Below are 22131 nucleotides of genomic sequence, written 5' to 3'. Positions count from 1 at the left end.
GGGTTCTAACACAGGTGTAAGATACTCAAGGAAAGGGTTCTAACACAGGTGTAAGCTACTCAAGGAAAGGGTTCTAACACAGGTGTAAGCTACTCAAGGAAAGGGTTCTAACACAGGTATAAGTTACTCAAGGAAAGGGTTCTAACACAGGTATATGCTACTCAAGGAAAGGGTTCTAACACAGGTATAAGCTACTCAAGGAAAGGGTTCTAACACAGGTATAAGCTACTCAAGGAAAAGGTTCTAACACAGGTGTAAGCTACTCAAGGAAAGGGTTCTAACACAGGTGTAAGCTACTCAAGGAAATGGTTCTAACACAGGTGTAAGCTACTCAAGGAAAGGGTTCTAACACAGGTATAAGTTACTCAAGGAAAGGGTTCTAACACAGGTGTAAGCTACTCAAGGAAAGGGTTCTAACACAGGTGTAAGCTACTCAAGGAAAGGGTTCTAACATAGGTATAAGTTACTCAAGGAAAGGGTTCTAACACAGGTATAAGCTACTCAAGGAAAGGGTTCTAACACAGGTGTAAGCTACTCAAGGAAAGGGTTCTAACACAGGTATAAGCTACTCAAGGAAAGGGTTCTAACACAGGTGTAAGCTACTCAAGGAAAGGGTTCTAACACAGGTATAAGCTACTCAAGGAAAGGGTTCTAACACAGGTATAAGCTACTCAAGGAAAGAGTTCTAACACAGGTGTAAGCTACTCAAGGAAAGGGTTCTAGCACAGGTATAAGCATGTACAAGTTGTTTGTTATTATCTGGTAAACAAATAGGCATCAACAGCTAATTAGGTTTGATCCAAGGAAGGGGGAAGTAGGTGCATTGCTTGAACTCAGAAGGTTGGGTAAGCATGTTACATTACATTTGAATTCAATATATGTGAACTTCTGGCAGGACAGCTGTTGAATGAATGATGATAAATGTGTTTCTTTTATGGTGGTAAACACTTCTGGCAAGACAGCTGTTTAATGAGTAATAGTGAGGACAACATTTCTGACAGGATGCCCAGGTGTTGAATGTGTGATGATGAATGTATTTATATGGGTGAAGGTGCCTTGGTGAGGCAGCTGGTGGTACAGGAGCATCAAGACTCCCTCCTGGGCACTTACTTAAGCTGCCTTAGTGAGGCAGCTGGTGGTACAGCAACATCAAGACTCCCTCCCGGGCACTTAACAGATGTAACCATCACATTATAACACAAGCTTGGCCTTGGGTTAGAACCCTGCCCACTCTTTGAGAAACCTGATGTTTGTTCGGCACATTGCATGTTTTATGCACCTCGTTCATCTTCCTGTCCGTCTGTCTTTATCTTGTACGCCGTTTCCTCTTCCCGTGTAGATGGGAAAGGCGACAAGGGTAAAGAGGAGGAGGAGGAAGAAGATGACGCAGAGGAAGGAGAAGTATGGAAGACCAAGTGGGAGCAAGGTGAGTTAATTACTGACTCAGTGTGGCAATACCAGGTGAGTACACCTTCAGTCAGTGTTGTGGCTAGTATGTTGTATGTGGCACTATCTACTATAGTACCTGTAGTTACAACACCAGAGTTATACTCACGATGTTCCATCGTAACTCTGTACTTCTTGACACTGTCTACTACAGTACTTGTAGTTGCACCAGCAGTTATGCTCACAGAATTCTGGCAGATGTATTTAGTCTTGTAAACAATTTTACTCTTTTTCTCATTAATTGTATTAATTTGTTACAGCACTTGTACATTTCTGGCTACAGTAGCACACCTTTGTTATATCACTTGTACATTCCTGGCTACAGTAACACACCTTTGTTATATCACTCGTACATTCCTGGCTACAGTAACACACCTTTGTTACATCACTTGTACATTCCTGGCTACAGTAACAGACCTTTGTTACAGCACTTGTACATTCCTGGCTACAGTAGTGCAACTTTGTTACATCACTTGTACATTCCTGGCTACAGTAACACAACTTTGTTACAGCACTTGTGCATTCCTGGCTACAGTAACAGACCTTTGTTACAGCACTTGTACATTCCTGGCTACAGTAACAGACCTTTGTTACAGCACTTGTACATTCCTGGCTACAGTAGCACAACTTTGTTACAGCACTTGTACATTCCTGGCTACAGTAACACAACTTTGTTACAGCACTTGTGCATTCCTGGCTACAGTAACACACCTTTGTTACATCACTTGTACATTCCTGGCTACAGTAACAGACCTTTGTTACAGCACTTGTACATTCCTGGCTACAGTAGCACAACTTTGTTACAGCACTTGTGCATTCCTGGCTACAGTAACAGACCTTTGTTACAGCACTTGCATATTCCTGGCTACAGTAGCACACCTTTGTTATATCACTCGTACATTCCTGGCTAGAATAACAAACCTTTGTTATAGCACTTTTACATTCCTGGCTACTGTACAGAGCTTTGTTACAGCACTTGTACATTCCTGGCTAGAGTAACAGACCTTTGTTACAGCACTTGCACATTCCTGGCTAGAGTAACAGACCTTTGTTGCATCACTTGCACATTCCTGGCTAGAGTAACAGACCTTTGTTACAACACCTGTACATTCCTGGCTAGAGTAACAAACCTTTGTTACAGCACTTGCACATTCCTGGCTACAATAACAGACCTTTGTTACAACACCTGTACATTCCTGGCTACTGTACAGAGCTTTGTTACAGCACTTGCACATTCCTGGCTAGAGTAACAGACCTTTGTTACAGCACTTGCACATTCCTGGCTAGAGTAACAGACCTTTGTTGCATCACTTGCACATTCCTGGCTAGAGTAACAGACCTTTGTTACAGCACTTGCACATTCCTGGCTACAATAACAGACCTTTGTTACAACACCTGTACATTCCTGGCTAGAGTAACAAACCTTTGTTACAGCACTTTTACATTCCTGGCTACTGTACAGAGCTTTGTTAAAGCACTTGCACATTCCTGGCTACAGTAAGAGACCTTTGTTACAGCACTTGTACATTCCTGGCTACAGTAACACACCTTTGTTATATCACTCGTACATTCCTGGCTACAGTAACACACCTTTGTTATATCACTTGTACATTCCTGGCTACAGTAACACACCTTTGTTATATCACTCGTACATTCCTGGCTACAGTAACACACCTTTGTTACATCACTTGTACATTCCTGGCTACAGTAACAGACCTTTGTTACAGCACTTGTACATTCCTGGCTACAGTAGTGCAACTTTGTTACATCACTTGTACATTCCTGGCTACAGTAACACAACTTTGTTACAGCACTTGTGCATTCCTGGCTACAGTAACAGACCTTTGTTACAGCACTTGTACATTCCTGGCTACAGTAACAGACCTTTGTTACAGCACTTGTACATTCCTGGCTACAGTAGCACAACTTTGTTACAGCACTTGTACATTCCTGGCTACAGTAACACAACTTTGTTACAGCACTTGTGCATTCCTGGCTACAGTAACACACCTTTGTTACATCACTTGTACATTCCTGGCTACAGTAACAGACCTTTGTTACAGCACTTGTACATTCCTGGCTACAGTAGCACAACTTTGTTACAGCACTTGTGCATTCCTGGCTACAGTAACAGACCTTTGTTACAGCACTTGCATATTCCTGGCTACAGTAGCACACCTTTGTTATATCACTCGTACATTCCTGGCTAGAATAACAAACCTTTGTTATAGCACTTTTACATTCCTGGCTACTGTACAGAGCTTTGTTACAGCACTTGTACATTCCTGGCTAGAGTAACAGACCTTTGTTACAGCACTTGCACATTCCTGGCTAGAGTAACAGACCTTTGTTGCATCACTTGCACATTCCTGGCTAGAGTAACAGACCTTTGTTACAACACCTGTACATTCCTGGCTAGAGTAACAAACCTTTGTTACAGCACTTGCACATTCCTGGCTACAATAACAGACCTTTGTTACAACACCTGTACATTCCTGGCTACTGTACAGAGCTTTGTTACAGCACTTGCACATTCCTGGCTAGAGTAACAGACCTTTGTTACAGCACTTGCACATTCCTGGCTAGAGTAACAGACCTTTGTTGCATCACTTGCACATTCCTGGCTAGAGTAACAGACCTTTGTTACAGCACTTGCACATTCCTGGCTACAATAACAGACCTTTGTTACAACACCTGTACATTCCTGGCTAGAGTAACAAACCTTTGTTACAGCACTTTTACATTCCTGGCTACTGTACAGAGCTTTGTTAAAGCACTTGCACATTCCTGGCTACAGTAAGAGACCTTTGTTACAGCACTTGTACATTCTTGGCTACAGTAGAACACCTTTGCTACAACACTTATACATTCCTAGCTACAGTAAAACAACTTTCCTACAACACTTGTTCATTCCTAGCTATGTAGACTAAGCCTACATGCCTAGTTTTTAATAGTTTCCACCAGAGGGCAAGCCTGGTGGGCATGCCACTTCAACCTGTGTCACTCTGCCACTCTTTTACTCAGGCAGCTGACCACTCAATCAACAAAGCCTGCTCCTCTCTACCTCACAGCCTGGCCCCTCAGGGCCATGGGCACGAACACTGCCTGTGTTCCCACGATATCGCAAATAAAGAAAGAAGCCTCCGAAGCCTTTATCATTGCTCCCCGCCTGCAACAACAACAAAAATTTTCCTTATGATGATTGGTGACAGAGGTGGTCGCAGCAAGTGTGTTTGCCCAGGGAGAGAGAAGGAAGGGGAAGGTGAAGTGAAGACAACTTCATTCCCCTTCCTTCCCTCTCTCCGGGCAAACATGCTGCGAGCACAGCTGTCATCAGTTATCGTAAGATAATTATGTCGTAGACTGGGAGCAATGACGGAGGCTTCTTACTTTACATTTGCGAAATCGTGGGTACACAGGCAGTGTGATTAACCCTTTGACTGTCGCAACCTCCCAATCCTGAGGTGTCTCCTGGTGTTGCAAAAATTAAAAAAAAAAAAAAAAATTTTCTTATGAAATGATAGAGAATCTTTTCCTGATTGTAATGACACCAAAAAAACGAAATTTGATGTAAAACTGACGGATTTATGCTCTTGCGAAGTTAGCGGCCTCAGTGCTGTTTACAAATCGGCGATTTCGCCCACTTTGAGCCCTATTTTCGGCTAATTCCATTGTTCCAGTCACCCAAACTCATAGCTATTTCTTTAGAACTCCATTTTTTCTATCGATTGAGTACAAGAAACTGCCCATTTACAGATTTCAACTACCTAATAATGTGGTCAGAAATTTGCAATTTGGCCGATTTCACGAAAACTAAAAAATATGACTATTTCAAAATAAGGTCCAGAATGAACAATGCAGACATTCCTGGCTCTAAAATAACATTTTCTTTGCTCATCAGTCATGTCTCCAGGCCCCTCTGATATTACTCTTGCTTTCTATTTTGAATTTTTATTCAAACAAAAAATAGAAGACTTACTATTATGCAGACTACTGCAATACTGTAATAATTGTATAAATAACATCAACCCATTCATGACTGCATATTAGAATGGCTAGTTGAACATTTATTGGACAATGGCATCATTTGTTTACTTTTGAACATTGGCAAAAATCAAACATTTCCCCTACTTTGAGCTCCATTTCTAGGTTCTTTTTATAGTAAAATCAATCAAATCACCTCTATTTCTATATGTTTTCCATTCTACCAAATGAGACCAAGAAAACGAGAATACAACCATAAATACTATACGAAAATAGACCACAAAGTCGGCATTTTAATTAAAAAAAACGGTCGGTTTTTATTTTCTCATGCACTGCGTGCTCCAGGATTTTTTTTATATGGTGCACACTGACCACACAGACCCATTCTCTCACATGTGGGTCTACCAGCTTTCTCCTGCTTGATTTGAAGCCGCTAGAATTTATGACTACATATACGTCAAACACGGTACCTCGTAAAATGTATATATACGGCCGCGACAGTCAAAGGGTTAAGTTGCCCTGGCCCCGAGGGGGCCCTGTTCCTATGAGAGAGGGACTGAGTTTCTTTTCCAACCAATTATGGTCGAGGATGGCCATGTTGTAGGTGGCTGAGCGAAATGTTGACTATAAGTCTACATGCCTAGTTTTTAATAATTTCCACCAGAGGGCAAGCCTGGTGAGCATGCCACTTCAACCCGCGCCACCTTGCCCCTCTCTCATTCAGGCAGCCGACTTCACTCGGTCAACAAGGCCTACTCCTCTCTACCTCACAGCCTGGCTCCTCGGGGCCATGGGCACGAACACACTGCCCGTGTACCCACGATATCGCAATTAAAGAAAGAAGCCTCTGAAGCCTTTATCATTGCTCCCCACCTGCTACAACGATGTAATTTTCCTATGATAGCTACAGTAAACACCTTTGCTACAACGACTGTACATTCCTAGCTGCCACAGTAGAACTCATTTACTACAATTCCTAGCTACAGTAGAACACCTTTTCTACAACATTTGTTCATTCTTAGCTACAGTAGCACACCTTTGCTACAACACCTGTACATTCCTAGCTACAGTAGAGCACTATTGCTTTGATGTACCTTCATCTACATTTTGTTTTAGTCTGTAAGTTTTTAAGTGTCAGGTACTTATGGCAGTTTTTAAGTTCATCATTGTAGTTAATTATGTTCTTTATATATTGTCTTTAATATGTAGTTTGTCAGAATAGATTTTTCTAAGTTCTTAATAGTTTTAGTATTTGTCTATCTCTAGGGACAGATTTTTTAGTATTTTCAACAGGAAAATGAAAAACCATTTTTTTCCCAGTGAACCGGTAGTATCCCAACAAGGCAGGTGGGATACCGCCTTGGTGGAAAGATTTTAAATTTAGTAATTTATACATGGTTATTAACCCTTAAACTGTCCACACATTGATCTATGTTGTTACTGCTAGCACTCCAATTGTAGATAAACGTTTTATTTTTCCTGCCTTCAAATTTGTTACAATAAGCCTGAGGGACCTAGACACGAGAAAATGGGTCTTCTCACTCAGTGTGTGCAGTAATGATAGTGAAAATGTTTATTTCATTGGAAAGCTTCCAGTGTGTGGTTTAGATGTTATAAAGTATTAATCACAAGGAAGGCCACTAGCATCACTAGGCATTTCGGACAGACTAATACTAATTCTTCCTCTATATTTTAACATACATTATTAGATGCATAAGTAGGCACATAATTATTAAAAAAATTGTGGACCCCGCAGTACCACATGGTAGCACTAGTTAGTTTCAGCACCATCTTGGGTCAACATCATGGCAAATCTCTGTGATTCACTCACACCTCGTCATATTAATAGTCTTATTTGAGGAAAGTGATACAGAATGCGAGTTTGGTGGATTTGAGACAGATGTGGCCACTAATGATCAAGGAATTAGTGAAAATATTGATGGTGACCCTCAGCCCATCACCTCTGGTGTGGACAGTGTGGCCACACCAGATCCTCAGCCCATCACCTCTGGTGTGGACAGTGTGGCCACACCAGATCCTCAGCACAGCACCTCTGGGGTGGTTAGTGGAAAGCAAAAGAATGTAAGAGGGGCATGGGGACGTGACTAATGGACAGAGGAAATGTTATTTTAGTGCCAGGAATGTCTTTCTTGTTTATTCTGGACCCTATTTGGAAATTGGCATCTTGAAATTTGTGTGAAATTGGCAAAATTGCCAAATTCTGACCACTTTATTGGATAGTTGAAATTGGTAAATGGGTGGTTTCTTGTATTCATTCAATAGAAAAAATGGAGTTCTAGCGAAATAGTTACGATTTTTGTCGACTAGTACACTGGAATTGGCCGAAAATAGGGCTCAAAGTGGGCAAAATCGCCGATGCGTAAATATAGTCGAGACTGCTAACTTAGCAAGAGCATAATTTCGTAAGTTTTCCATCAAATTTCATACTTTTGGTGTCATTATGATCAGGAAAAGATTCTCTGTCTTTTCATAAGAAAAAAAAATTTTTTTTTTTTTTAAATTTGGTGACCCTGAGAACAAGCCTCGGAGAGGGCCTGGGGACCCTGAAAAGGTTAACCCTTTGACTGTCGCAAGCTCCTTTCTGAAACTGTCATTCTATGTTGCAAAATTTTTGAATTTTTTTTTTTTATGAAATGTTAAAGAATCTTTTCCCAATGGTAATGACGCTTAAGGTACGAAATTTGGTCAAAAACTCACGGAATTACACTCCCACGAAGTTAGCAGTCTCGGCGACATGTACGCATCGGCCATTTCGCCGACTTTGAGCCCTGTTTTTGGCCAATTCCGTTGTTCCAGTTGACCAAACTCGTAACTATTTCTCTAGAACTGCATTTTCTTCTATCGGTTGAATACAAGAAACCGCTCATTTACCGATTTGAACTACCCAATAAAGTGGTCAGAAATTGGCAATTTGGCCAATTTCATGCAAATTAAAAAAGATGTCAACTTCAAAATAGGGTCCAGAATAAACAATGTAGACATTCTTGGCACTAAAATAACATATCCTCTGTTCATTAGTCACGTCTCTAGGCCCCTCTTATATTACTATTGCTTTCTATTTTGCTTTTTTATTCATACAAAAAAATACAAAATTTACTGTCATGCAGACTACTGCATTATTGTAAAAATGGTATAAATAATATCAGTGCACTAGTGAAAGAATATTAGACTCCCCAGTTGACGTGTATTGGACATGTGGTGTGATTTGCTTACTCCTGAGCATTGGTAAAAATCGAACATTTCCGCTACTCTGAGCTCAATTTCAAGGTCGTTTTCATTGTGAAACTAATCAAAATAATTTCTATTTCTGTAATATGTTTTCAATTTTATCTCATGAGACCATGAAAACGAGAATACAACAATAAATACTATATGAAAATACACCTCAAAGTCAGCGTTTTAATCCAAAAAAAACAAGTCAGTTTTTTTTTCTCATTATGCACTGTGTGCTGTAGGATTTTTTTTATGTGGTGCACACTGACCACACAGACCCATTCTCTCACTTGTGGGCCTACCAGCTTTCTCCTGCTTGATTTGAAGCCGCTAGAATTTACGCGTATTAATACGTCCGAAACAGTGGCGCGTAAGACGTATATCTACGACCAAAACAGTTGTTGATGAATGGAAGACAGGGAGGAGGAGAGAGGGAAGAGAGGTTATTGTTTGGAAGGGGAATCCCCCTCCATAAGGACTCTAGGTCACTTCATGGGTCACTTCCCTAGCCACTGCAGAAAAGAATGCCAAATAAATGTAAAGCACTAATGAAATGTATAAATGAACATTTAACATCACACTTACCTTTATTGAAGAGACTTATTGGTGTATGGCAGACAGGCCAGAGGGAGGGAAGGCTAGTTTGTTGGAGAATATGATGCTAATATGAACTCTATGGCTTATTTATCCATCACAATTCAACTATTATGACATAAACAATAATATTAACATATAAACATGGAATATACTCTAGAATGAATAAAATAAGTCATTATCAATGTCACAAGAGGTATTCTGCTTTTGTTGTTGGGTGTATAAGGGCCACTGTGAGCATAAGCCATCCATAATGGTGGTGAAGCAGCAACTGAGGCGGCGGTGTTTTCTGTAGCCCTATATAACTCCAACAACATTGGAGGAGTTAGTAGAATCGCTGAATTACTGAAGAAAGCACCTTCGACCACCATCATAACCACTACCACCCTCTACCACCATCACTACCACCCTCTACCACTATCACAGCTGCTACTGCCATCACTACCACCCTCTACCACCATTACTACCACCCTCTACTACTGTCACAACCACTACCACCCCTCTACCACTATCATAACTGCTACCACCATCACTACCACCTTCTACCACCATCACTACCACCTTCTACCACCATCACTACCATCCTCTACCACTATCAAAACTACTACCACCCTCTACCACTATCACAACCACTACCACTCTCTACCACTATCACAACCACTACCACCCTCTACCACTATCACAACCACTATCACAACCACTACCACCCTCTACCACTATCACAACCACTACCACCCTCTACCACTATCACAACCACTACCACCCTCTACCACTATCACAACCACTACCACCCTCTACCACTATCACAACCACTACCACCCTCTACCACCATCACTACCACCCTCTACCACCATCTTTACCACCTTCTACCACCATCACTACTACCCTCTACCACTATCACAACTGCTACCACTCTACCATTACCACTTTCATATTTTTCTACAAACTTTTTCTTAAATTGTGTGTTTCTCACATTCTTTGCCAAAGGGCTGGCACTAGAAGCTTTCTTTGGAGCCATGGTGACTTATTTAGCAGATGCAAGCACTAAAACGAATGGAATATTATGAAATGTATCATATGAACTCGTGGGATCATCTTCACTCACTGATTAACAATGGCACACTGGCTGGGAATGGAGTGTGAGGTGGCTCGGGGCCATATGTGCGCGTCCCAGACGAACAACTACACCTACCATCCGACTTACGACCTGCTCGACTTATGACCACTCGACTTACAACCGTGTTTTTTATGCCAAATTTTTGGGAAATAAACAACTATTTGTGTTGTACGCAGTGTTTATCCTAAACCTTACAGTATAAAATACAGTACTAACAACATAAAAAGTAAAGTAAAACATGAAATACCAAAATAAAACAATAAAATAAAGTCATTACAAAAATGTTTTGTTGATATTCAGTAGTAAAGTTCGACTTACGACCGGTTTCTCGGAACCGAACTCGGTCGTAAGTCGGATGGTAGGTGTATTTGTGAGTCAAACAACGATTTGGGAGTCAATGTTTTGATGAAAAAAAGTTACGCTTATCGAAAATTACGACTTTCGAGCCTTACGAAAAACGAGGGTCCACTGTACTACATCAGGTCTTCTTAAGTGCGTGTCCACATCTTCAGACATGATGATTACGTCATCTAAGTACAGATCACTCTTTGATGTTCCTCGTGTCCATCGCACACTATGCAAAAACTCAATGCACATAAAAGGCCCTAAAATCTGGAATTCATTACCTGTGAATATAAAAGAAACACTGTTTATAAATTCAAGTCTCTTCTCAAAAATCACTTACTCATCCACAACTAAATAAATACTGAATAATTGTATCTTATAAATTGTATCTCGTATATGTATCTCATTATTGTATCTCATAAATGTCAACCTGTGACCCAATCAAACTTTGTTACTATTTAACTTCATTACCTAACAGAATACTCCATTCTACTGATTACACAGCAACACAGTAAATGACCATATGACCTGTCTTTGTAATACTCATTTGTATTAAATTTTTATCTGTTTTACAATAATTTTTGTACCACTGAATATATCATTGCTTAGTTAATCTTAAGTTAATTTTAAGCCTGCCCAGAATGCTCTGCATACAAAGGGCTTTGGCATGTTGCACTTTAAAAATTGTATTCCTTGTACTTCTCTGTATCATGTTCAAATTAATAAATAAAATAAATAAAAAGTACACCATAAGTGCGTTACCTATGTGGCCTCTAAAGATATTAGTCATGAGCCTCGAGAATGTGATAGGCGAAGATTGTAACCCGAAAGCCATACGGAGGAAGTGATAATGACCTGTAGGAGTGGAAAATCCAGTTAGCTCTTGGCTGTCCTCGTGAGGAGGGACTTGCCAAAACCCTTCTAACAAGTCCAGGGTTGAAAAGATTTTATCTCCGATGTTACATACAAGGTCACCAAGTACAGGAAATGGGAAGCGATCTGGAATAGTTTTCACATTTAACTTCCTAAAGTCAATCACTGGGTGCCTAGTATTATCCTTCTGGGAAGTCAGTGGAAGCTAAGTCTTTCTCCTCTACTGGTGAAATGGATTGATCCAGTGAAGTGGATGGGCTATCTCACCGCTGGAACCAATTTGTCATGATAGCTTGCCTATTGGTCTTGTTACCTCAGAAGTGATAGCTTGCCTATTGGTCTTGTTACCTCAGAACTGATAGCTTGCCTATTGGTGTTGTTACCTCAGAACTGATAGCTTGCCTAGTGGTGGTGTCACCTCAGAAGTGATAGCTTGCCTGGTGGTGGTGTCACCTCAGAAGTGATAGCTTGCCTGGTGGTGGTGTCACCTCAGAAGTGATAGCTTGCCTGGTGGTGGTGGTCACCTCAGAAGTGATAGCTTGCCTGGTGGTGGTGTCACCTCAGAAGTGATAGCTTGCCTGGTGGTGGTGTCACCTCAGAAGTGATAGCTTGCCTGGTGGTGGTGTCACCTCAGAAGTGATAGCTTGCCTGGTGGTGGTGTCACCTCAGAAGTGATAGCTTGCCTGGTGGTGGTGGTCACCTCAGAAGTGATAGCTTGCCTGGTGAGTGTAGGTTGAGTGTAGGTTGACTGTAGGTTGAGTGGAAGCTTCACTCTGTGTCTACCTTCCAGTATAAACAATACATATTGAGTGTCTGCATGAAGCTTACCCTGGCATGGTACCCACTGAGTTGTGCTTGTTGGGGTTGAGTCTCAGCTCTGGTCCCCCCTCTGGAACTACAAAGATTAAATTATTGATAGTTCCAGGATTGTCTTGCCAGGGTTCAAGTCCTGAGTCTTGTTTGACTCAAGTTGGTGTGTCATCTCAAGTTGTTGCTGATCTGTTCAAACATAGTACAGCTGCCATCAACCCCCTCCCTTCCCCACACACACACACTCACACTCTCACTCACACTCTCACTCACTCACACACTCACTCACACTCTCTCACTTACACTCTCTCTCACTCACACTCTCTCTCTCACTCACACTCTCTCTCTCACTCACACTCTCTCACTCACACTCTCACTCTCTCTCACTCTCTCACTCACTCTCTCACTCTCTCTCTCACTCTCTCTCTCACTCTCTCACTCTCACTCTCTCTCTCTCTCTCTCTCTCTCTCTCTCTCTCTCTCTCTCTCTCTCTCTCTCTCTCTCTCTCTCTCTCTCTCTCTCTCTCTCTCTCTCTCTCTCTCTCTCTCTCTCTCTCTCTCTCCCCCCTCTCCCCCTCCCTCCCTCCCTCCCTCCCTCTCCCTCCCAGGGACACCGTTCATGGTAAGTGCTACATGTTAAGTGTCTTACAAGTGTAGGTGCTATAAGTTAAGTGGTACAAGTAGAGTGTAAGTGCTAGAAGAATAATTGTGCTACGAGAGTATTCCTGCACATCTCTGCATGTTGGTCATATAGTTGTTGTTTTACCTTGCTGGTGTTTTGTCTTAGCTTCATGGTGAGTCTTCCCATTGTCTTACACTGTTGCTCTTATATTAAAGGCAGCCTCTCTCATCACTAATACATCATCTGCACAATGATTTGCTCCAAGGAAGGGGAGTTTAAATAAAGTTTGTTGCATCAGACCTCTTCAGCATGACAAGTGTGCAATTATACCAATATGTAAATACTATACTATTGTATATCATGTGTATTTAGGTATGCTTGTGTGTGTGTGTGTAATTATTTGAACACACAGCTGTCTCCCTGTAAGGTAAGTTGCAAATAATGAAGAAACACATTGACCATCATTCAATCAGTGTCTTGCCAGAAGCATGTTAACATCACAGTTTTACATAGATCTTTGAACTACAACATCCTCCACCCCTCCTTTAGAGTGCAGGCACTGTGCCACCCTCCTTCAGAGTGCAGGCACTGTGCCACCCTCCTTCAGAGTGCAGGCACTGTGCCACCCTCCTTCAGAGTGCAGGCACTGTGCCACCCTCCTTCAGAGTGCAGGCACTGTACTACCATCCTACAGAGTGCAGGCACTGTATTACCATCCTTCAGAGTGCAGGCACTGTGCTACCATCCTACAGAGCGCAGGCACTGTATTACCATCCTACAGAGTGCAGACACTGTACTACCATCCTTCAGAGTGCAGGCACTGTACTACCATCCTTCAGAGTGCAGGCACTGTGCTACCATCCTACAGAGTGCAGGCACTGTACTACGATCCTTCAGAGTGCAGGCACTGTACTACGATCCTTCAGAGTTCAGGCACTGTACCACCCTCTTTCATAGTCCAGGCACTGTACTACCCTCCTATAGAGTGCAGTCACTGTGCTACCCTCCTATAGAGTGCAGGCACTGTGCTGCCATCCTACAGAGTGCAGGCACTGTGCCACCCTCCTTCAGAGTGCAGGCACTGTACCACCCTCTTTCATAGTCCAGGCACTGTACTACCCTCCTATAGAGTGCAGGCACTGTGCTACCCTCCTACAGAGTGCAGGCACTGTGCTACCCTCCTTCAGAGTGCAGGCACTGTACTACCCTCCTATAGAGTGCAGGCACTGTACTACCCTCCTATAGAGTGCAGGCACTGTACTACCCTCCTATAGAGTGCAGGCACTCTGCTACCCTCCTATAGAGTGCAGGCACTGTACTACCCTCCTTCAGAGTGCAGGCACTGCTACCATCCTTCAGAGTGCAGGCACTACTATCATCCTTCAGAGTGCAGGCACTTTACTACCATCCTTCAGAGTGCAGGCACTTTACTACCATCCTTCAGAGTTCAGGCACTGTACTACCGTCCTTCAGAGTGCAGGCACTGTACCACCATCCTTCAGAGTGCAGGCACTTTACTACCATCCTTCAGAGTGCAGGCACTTTACTACCATCCTTCAGAGTTCAGGCACTGCATCACCCTCCTTCAGGATTCAAGTCAAGCTGACTGGTTTCCCTGAATACCTTCATAAATGTTACCTTGCTCACACGCTAACAGCACCTCAAGTCAGAAAACTCACTTGCCTTCACTCAAGCCTGTTGGATGTCCAATCCCTTATCACTACCCTACCCCTCCTTCCTTACCTCCCAACACTGATTAATTAATTCTCCTAGTCATCCTTGCTTCATCCTCTCTAAATGTCCAGACCTCCCCAGCTCTGAATTATATTGTTGTTAACTCTACACTTGCTTCTAAACTACAAATTCTCTTTGTAATATTCACATCACACTTTTTCTCAAACCAGACATTTCCACTGTCTCCAGTGTGTCTGGCTATAATGTCTAAAACCCATGCTTCACACCTATACACAAGTGTTGCTAAAACAATACTTTTAGTCACACTTTTACCTTCATGGATAATGTTCTTTGTCTCCACAGATTCCTCACTCACTACTCACCTTCTTCCTCTCGTCGATTTTATGATCCATTTAACCTTTCGTAGACCTAGAGAGAGAAGAGTGAAAGAAGAGAGAGAGAGTGAGAGAGGAGGGGAGAGAGAGGAGAGTGAGAGTGAGAGAGAGGGAGAGAGGAGAGTGAGGATGAGTGAAAGTGTTAGTGAGAGAGAGTGTGAGTGTGAGACAGTGAGAGAGAGAGTGTGAGAGTGTGAGAGTGAGTGTGAGAGAGTGTGAGAGAGAGAGTGTGAGAGAGAGTGTGAGAGAGAGAGTGAGAGAGTGAGAGAGAGTGTGAGAGTGAGTGTGAGAGAGAGTGTGAGAGAGAGAGTGAGAGTGTGAGAGAGTGTGAGAGAGAGAGTGAGAGAGAGAGTGAGAGAGAGTGTGAGAGAGAGTGTGAGAGTGAGTGTGAGAGAGAGTGTGAGAGAGAGTGTGAGAGAGAGTGTGAGAGAGAGTGAGTGTGAGAGAGAGTGTGAGAGAGAGTGAGTGTGAGAGAGAGTGAGTGTGAGAGAGAGTGAGTGTGAGAGTGAGTGTGAGAGTGTGAGAGTGAGTGAGTGTGAGAGTGAGTATGAGAGAGAGTGAGTGTGAGAGAGAGTGTGTGTGTGTGTGAGAGAGAGAGAGAGAGAGAGGCTGAGACTGAGAGTATGTGTTAGTTACCAGTTGTCAAAGGCACTTGGCGATAGATACTTGGCCTGTTGTTTGTAGCTTATAGTGTGTGTACTCGCCTAATTGTGGTTGCAGGGGTCAATACTCAGCTCCTGGCCCCGAGACTCGGCTCGTGTGTGTGTGTGTGTGTTTTTATGTATGTATATATATATGTGCAGTGGACCCCCAAGTTTCATGATTAATCTGTTCCAGAGAGTCTGCTGAATGACGAAATTGCCATTAGAAATAATGGAAATAAAATTAATCCGTTCCAGACACCCAAAAATATTAAAAAAAAAAAAAAATTCAAATTAATTAAAGATTTACATACAGAAGACAATGAGAAATCAAGTACATACATATATAAAAAAATAATAACATTACACTTACCTTTACTGAAGACTTCTGGGTGGATGGAAGATGGGAGGAGGGGATAGGAGGAAGGTGTACACTATTGTTTGGAAGGGAAATTCCCTTCCATAAAGACTTCAGGTACCAAGTCCTTATCTGGGGTTACTTCCATTCTTTGTTTTTTTATGCCAATGGGAACAACTTGAGAGTCACTGGACCCCTGCCGCACAAAATATCTGTCCAGAGACCTCTGTTTCTGGCGTTTCTTTAAGATTTGTCTGTAGTGGGACACAACACTGTCATTGTACATGTTGCCAACATGGCCTGCAACAGCTTTGTCAAGGTGAAGTTCATCCATAAATAATTGCACTTTAGTCCACTTTGCACAAATGCCCTTATCCCCTGAACGGTCTAAATGTATATATACGTTCTTACCACTAGTGCCCCAAACGTATATAAGCGTTTTATTTTCCTGCCTTCAAATTTGGCACGATTGGCCTGAGATGCCTTGTCAGCATAGAATGGGTCTTAACACTCATTGTGCACTGTATTAAAAAAATCTGGGACCACTTAGTACCTTGTGGGAGCACCAGTTCAAATGAGCGCCAGCTAGAGAAAACAGCGTGGCAAACACCTGGGATTCACTGATTTCACGTAGTATTAAGTCTCTCATTTTAAGAGGAAAGTGATTTTGACCCCGAGTTTAGTGGCTTTGAAGTGGATGAGGCCATAAGTGGTCGAGGAAATATCAAAAAACCTCGATAATATCTCATGTCCAATATTTGTGCAACACCCTTTCAGAATGTCTTATAACAATTCTGGAACATAATACTTGTTCAGCAGGCTGGCTGGCTGGCCGGCTGCTGGCGGCCTGGCTCTATCTCTATTCTGTCTGAGACAGAGAGCTAGACAGATAGACAGGGAGCTTGACAGACAGACATGTTTGTGTACCAGTGAAAACAAAGCCAGGGCCAATGCTCATCAAATGTCACCTCTAATCTTATCAAGTCTTATCACTGCACCCTCGTGAATGCTCATCAAATGTCAGCTTTTATCAAAATGTTATCTCATCATGTCACTGTCAGGGATGGACTGAGGCTTGTTTTACATGCTTCAAGGGAAGAGCTGCTGCTGCCCCCACAAGAACAAAGATTGTTTATGAAATGACAAGAACTACTATAAATTGTAATTATCAGAATAGAAAAATTATATAAAATGTGAAAAAGAGAAATAAAGGTATATCGGCAACACTTAGGGAGCAAGAACTTCACTGTGATGAAACGAAACTCCTCCACCTGGTCATGGACTGGGCCGCGGGGGCGTTGATCCCCGGAATAACCTCCAGGTAACCATTTGCTCTTCCAAGTCTGGAGGATGAGCAGGAACATTGTCTATTACCAGGAGGCACTTGAGTAGCAATTTATTTTCCAGGAGGTATTTCTTCACACTGGGGCCAAACACTTCATTAAACCAATCAAGGAAAATGTCCCTTGTGACCCATGCCTTACTGTTTGCCTTCCACATCACACACAAATTACTCTTGGTGACACTGTTTTTCTTGAAAACACTGGGATTTTCAGTGATACACCAGTAAAAGCTTCACTTTGCAATCCTCACTAGCATTACTACAAAACATGAGAGTTACCCTGTCTTTCATAGGCTTGTGTCCTGGGAGTGCCATTTCCTCCTGCGTGATGTAGGTCCTCTTTGGCATTTTCTTCCAAAATGGCCTGTTTTGTCACAATTGATCACTTGTTGGGGCTTGAATTCTTCAGTGTCTATGTACCCCTTAAACTCCTGTACAAACTTCTCAGCTGCTTTTTTGTCAGAACTGGCAGCCTCACCATACCTTACCACACTGTGTATGCCACTACGCTTCTTAAATCTCTCAAACCAACCTTTGCTGGCCTTAAAATCACAAGTATCACCACTTGTTGCAGGCATCTTCTTTACGAGATCGTCATGCAACTGCCTTGCCTTTTCACATATCGACTGCATAATACTATCTCCTGCTAACTGTTTTTGGGTAATCCACACCAACAATAACCTTTCCACTTCTTCGAGGGTTTGCAATCTCTCTCTTGTCAGCATATCTGCCCCTTTTGCAACAACAGCACACTTTATTTCCTTTCTCTTCGCCACGATCGAAGTGATGGTTGAATGGGGTTTGCCATACATCCATGCAAATTCTGTAACACGCACTCCACTCTCATATTTTTCAATGATTTCCTTCTTGAATTCGATCTTGTTCCTCACTTTCTTTACCATAGGGCTGGCACTAGCTTTCCTTGGGCCCATGGTGACTTATTTAGCAGTTGCAAGCACAAAAAACAGCAGATTATTATGAAATGTATTGTATGAACCTGCGGGGTGATGGTCACGTGCTGGTAAACAGTGGCACACTGAGGGTTAATGGTGCGGGAGACTGGCTTTGTGTGCACAGGGATGAGCGGACGCGTACCGGACGGTCGCCGAATCACAAGTCCAATCACGAACTGCGAAGCAAAATTTTGCCGAAAAAACTTGCCAAAAGTCGGATTTCACGAAAGTCGTGGCCGCCGAACAGCGGGGGTCCACTGTATGTATGTGTGTACTCGCCTGTTTGTGGCTGCAGTTGGTCGATTCGTAGTTCTACCCCTCCCCCCCACTTCGCTTGTCGCTATTAGGTCCACTCTCTCCCTGCTCCACGAGGTTTATCATACTGTGTGTACTCGCCTGTTTGTGGTTGCAGGGGTCGATTCATAGCTCCTGGTCCTGCCTCTTCACTGATTGCTACTAGGTCCTATCTCTCCCTGCTCCATGAACTTTATGAAACTATGGTTCGTGCCACCACTGTGTCACTTTCTAGGCTATTCTACTGCCTGACAACTCTATGACTGAAGAAATACTTCCCAACATCTTTTTGACTCATCTTAGTCTTCAACTTCCAATTGTGACCCCTTGTTTCTGTGTCCCATCTCTGGTACATCCTGTCTTTGTCCACCTTGTCTATTTTTGAAGTATTTTATATGTTATCATGTCTCCCCTGACCTTTCTTCATAGGAGAACCCCCTTAGCTCCGGGACTATTCTTGTTGCAAACCTTTGCACTTTCTCTAATTTCTTTACATGCTTGACCAGGTGTGGATTTCAAACTGGATGTGCATACTACAATATGGGCCTGACGTATATGTTGTACAGAGTCTTGAATGATTCCTTACTGAGGTATTGAAATGCTACTCTTAGGTTTGCCAGATGCCTGTATGCTGCAGCAGTTATCTGGTTGATGTGCACCTCAGGAGATGTGCTCGGTATTATACTCGCCCTAAGATCTTTTTCCTTGAGTGAGGTTTGCGGTCTTTGGCCACCTAGACTATACTCTGTCTGCGGACTTCTTTGCCCATCCCCGATATTCATGACTTTGCATTTGGCAGTGTTAAATTCAAGGAGCCAGTTGCTGGACCAGGTTTGTAGCCTGTCCAGGTCTCTTTGTAGTCCTGCCTGATCCTCGACCGATTTAATTCTCCTCACTAACTTCACATCATCTGCAAACAGGGACACTTCTTAGTCTATCCCTTCTGTTATGTCATTTACATATACCAAAAACAGCACAGGTCCTAAGACGGACCCTTATGGAACCCCACTCATCACAGGCGCCCACACTGACACCTCGTCACGTACCATGACTCGTTGTTGCCTCTCTGTCAGATATTCTCTGATCCATTGTAGTGCCTTTCCTGTTATGTGTGCCTGAACCTCTAGCATTAACCTCTTGTGAGGAACTGTGTCGAAAGCCTTCTTGCAGTCCAAGAAAATGCATTCTATCCACCCCTCTCTCTCTTGTCTTACTTCTGTTACCTTGTCATAAAACTCCAGTAGGTTTGTGACACAGGATTTTTCTTCCCTGAAACTGTGCTGGTTGTGGTTTATAAGCTTGTGTCTTTCTAAGTGCTCCACCACTCTTCTTCTGATGATCTCCATGACTTTGCATACTATTCTCATCAGCGACACAGGTCTGTAGTTTAATGCCTCATGTCTGTCTCCTTTCTTAAAAATTGAGACTACATTTGCCATCTTCTGTACCTCAGGTAGTTGCCCAGTTTCAGTGGATATGAAGATTTTTGATAGCGGGGCTCTGGTGGCCTGGTGGTTAATGCTCTCGCTTCACACGGTGAGGGCCTGGGTTCGATTCCCAGCCAGAGTAGAAACATTGGACGTGTTTCTTTCAACCTGTTGTCTATGTTCCCCATCAGTAAAATGGGTACCTGGGTGTTAGTCGACTGGTGTGGGTCGCATCCTGGGACACTGACCTAAGGAGGCCTGGTCACAGACCGGGCCGTGGGGGCGTTGACCCCCGGAACTCTCTCCAGGTAAACTCCAGGTAAACACAGCATCTCTGCTCTTTCTCTATGGGCCCATGGAAAGATGTTGTCTGTTCCCACCGCCTTTGAGGTATCAAGTTCACATAGCTTCTTCTCCTCCTCTTCGGTTGTGTGTATTTCATCCAGCACTTGTTAGTTCCTTGTTGGTGTACCCCTCTATTCTCACTTTCTGGAGTCCTTCCTGTCTCCACTGTAAATACTTCTTTAAATCTCATATTGAGCTCCTCGCATGCCTCTTTTTCGTTTCTTGTGATCTCCCCATCTTCCTTCCTCAGCCTGATTACCTGGTCCTTGACTGTTGTTTTTCTCCTGATGTGGCTATACAACAGCTTTGGGCCAGACTTGACTTTTGATGCTATGTCATTTTCGTATTGTTAAGCCTCCCTTCTAATCTGTGCATGTCCGTTTCTGGCTCAAGTAATTTCTGTTTTTCTAGGTCCTTTGTCTTCTGTACATCTTCCATTCTCTAGTGCACTTAGTTTTTGCCTCCCTACACTTTTGGGTGAACCGAGGACTTGTTCTTGTCTTCCCATTATTTCTGTTTCCCTTGGGAACAAACCTCTCCTCTGCCTCGTTGCATTTTGTTGTCACATAGTCCATCTTTCTTTTACTGGTTTTCCTGCCATTTATTTTTCCCGCTGAACGTCTTGCAGGAAGTTCCTCATGCCTGTTTAGTCCCCCCTTTTGTAATTTGTTTTTTTGTATGCTGTTCCTGCTATCCTCTCAACTTGTAGCTCAACTATGTAATCAAAGCACAGAACCACATGATCACTAGCTCCAAGGGGCCTTTTGTACCTGATATCCTTGATGTCTGAACTACTCAAGGTGAATACTAGGTCCAGTCTTGCTGGATCATCCTCACCTCTCTCTCTGGTAGTGTCTCTTAATATGTTGTTGCACAAGATTTTACCGTACCACATCCATCATCTTGGCTCTCCATGTTTTGGACCCCCATGGGTTGGCAGGTTTTTCCAGTCTATCTCCTTGTGATTGAAATCATCCATAACTAGTAACTTTGCTTTACCCATGTGAGCTCTTCTGACCACCTTGGCTAGTGTGTCTACCATTGCTCTGTTGTTCCCTTTATATTCTTCTCTTGGCCTCCGGCAGTTCTGTGGTGGGTTGTACATTACTTATGGCCCTCAGACTGGATTGTTCCTACTATGTAGTCCCTTTTGCCCATTCCATCCATTCCTCCCATTTCTTCAAATCTCCACTGGTTTTTAGTGAGCAGTACAACTCCTCCCCCTCTGCTCCCTCTATCTTTCCTCAGGATTTGTTATCCAGGTGGAAAGATTGCATCTGTTATCATCCTGGTGAATTTCATTTCTGTGAGTGCTATTATGTCTGGGTATGTCTCCTTGATTCTTTCATGCCACTTCTCGCATTTATTTGTTATTCCGTCTGCATTTGTATACCAAACCTTCAACTTCTTTTCTAAAACTGTGATCTGAGGGGTATGTTGGGGTTGGGGAAGCAGGAGACCTGATGATGAACTATGGGTGGTTGCTGTGAAGGTGGAGTTCGTAATGAGGTTGGTGGGGGCATTGGGTATGGCATGTGTGTTTTGGGTTAGAATGTTTGGTTGCATTGGGGTTGTCCTGGTTGGGAGGTTTCTATGGGTGGTTGTATTTGATCTTCCTCCTGAGTCTGGGTTCTCCTGTCCATTTCCATCTACACCTCTCTTTCCTCCTTCGTCATT

General features: G+C 42.9%; 1 protein-coding gene across 2 annotated transcripts in view; it reads left to right on the top strand.

Annotated features, from left to right (window-relative positions):
- The first annotated feature begins 521 nt into the window (after positions 1–521).
- The window catches only part of LOC128689663 (uncharacterized), a 179857-nt gene continuing 158247 nt past the window's right edge, over positions 522–22131 (top strand). Inside the window, exon 1 of one of the 2 annotated variants that reach the window (XM_070093973.1) lies at positions 522–1426. In XM_070093973.1, coding sequence (XP_069950074.1) covers positions 1267–1426 — 160 coding nt within the window. In that variant the 5' untranslated portion in view covers positions 522–1266. The remainder of the gene's footprint in view (positions 1427–22131) is intronic. The other variant, XM_070093971.1, reaches the window with a different exon arrangement.

This window comes from Cherax quadricarinatus, chromosome 4 (genome assembly GCF_038502225.1).
Source record: "Cherax quadricarinatus isolate ZL_2023a chromosome 4, ASM3850222v1, whole genome shotgun sequence".
NCBI classification, from domain to species: domain Eukaryota; kingdom Metazoa; phylum Arthropoda; class Malacostraca; order Decapoda; family Parastacidae; genus Cherax; species Cherax quadricarinatus.
The sequence above is the reverse complement of the archived record's forward strand: the minus strand, read 5'-3'. Positions and strand labels throughout refer to the sequence as shown.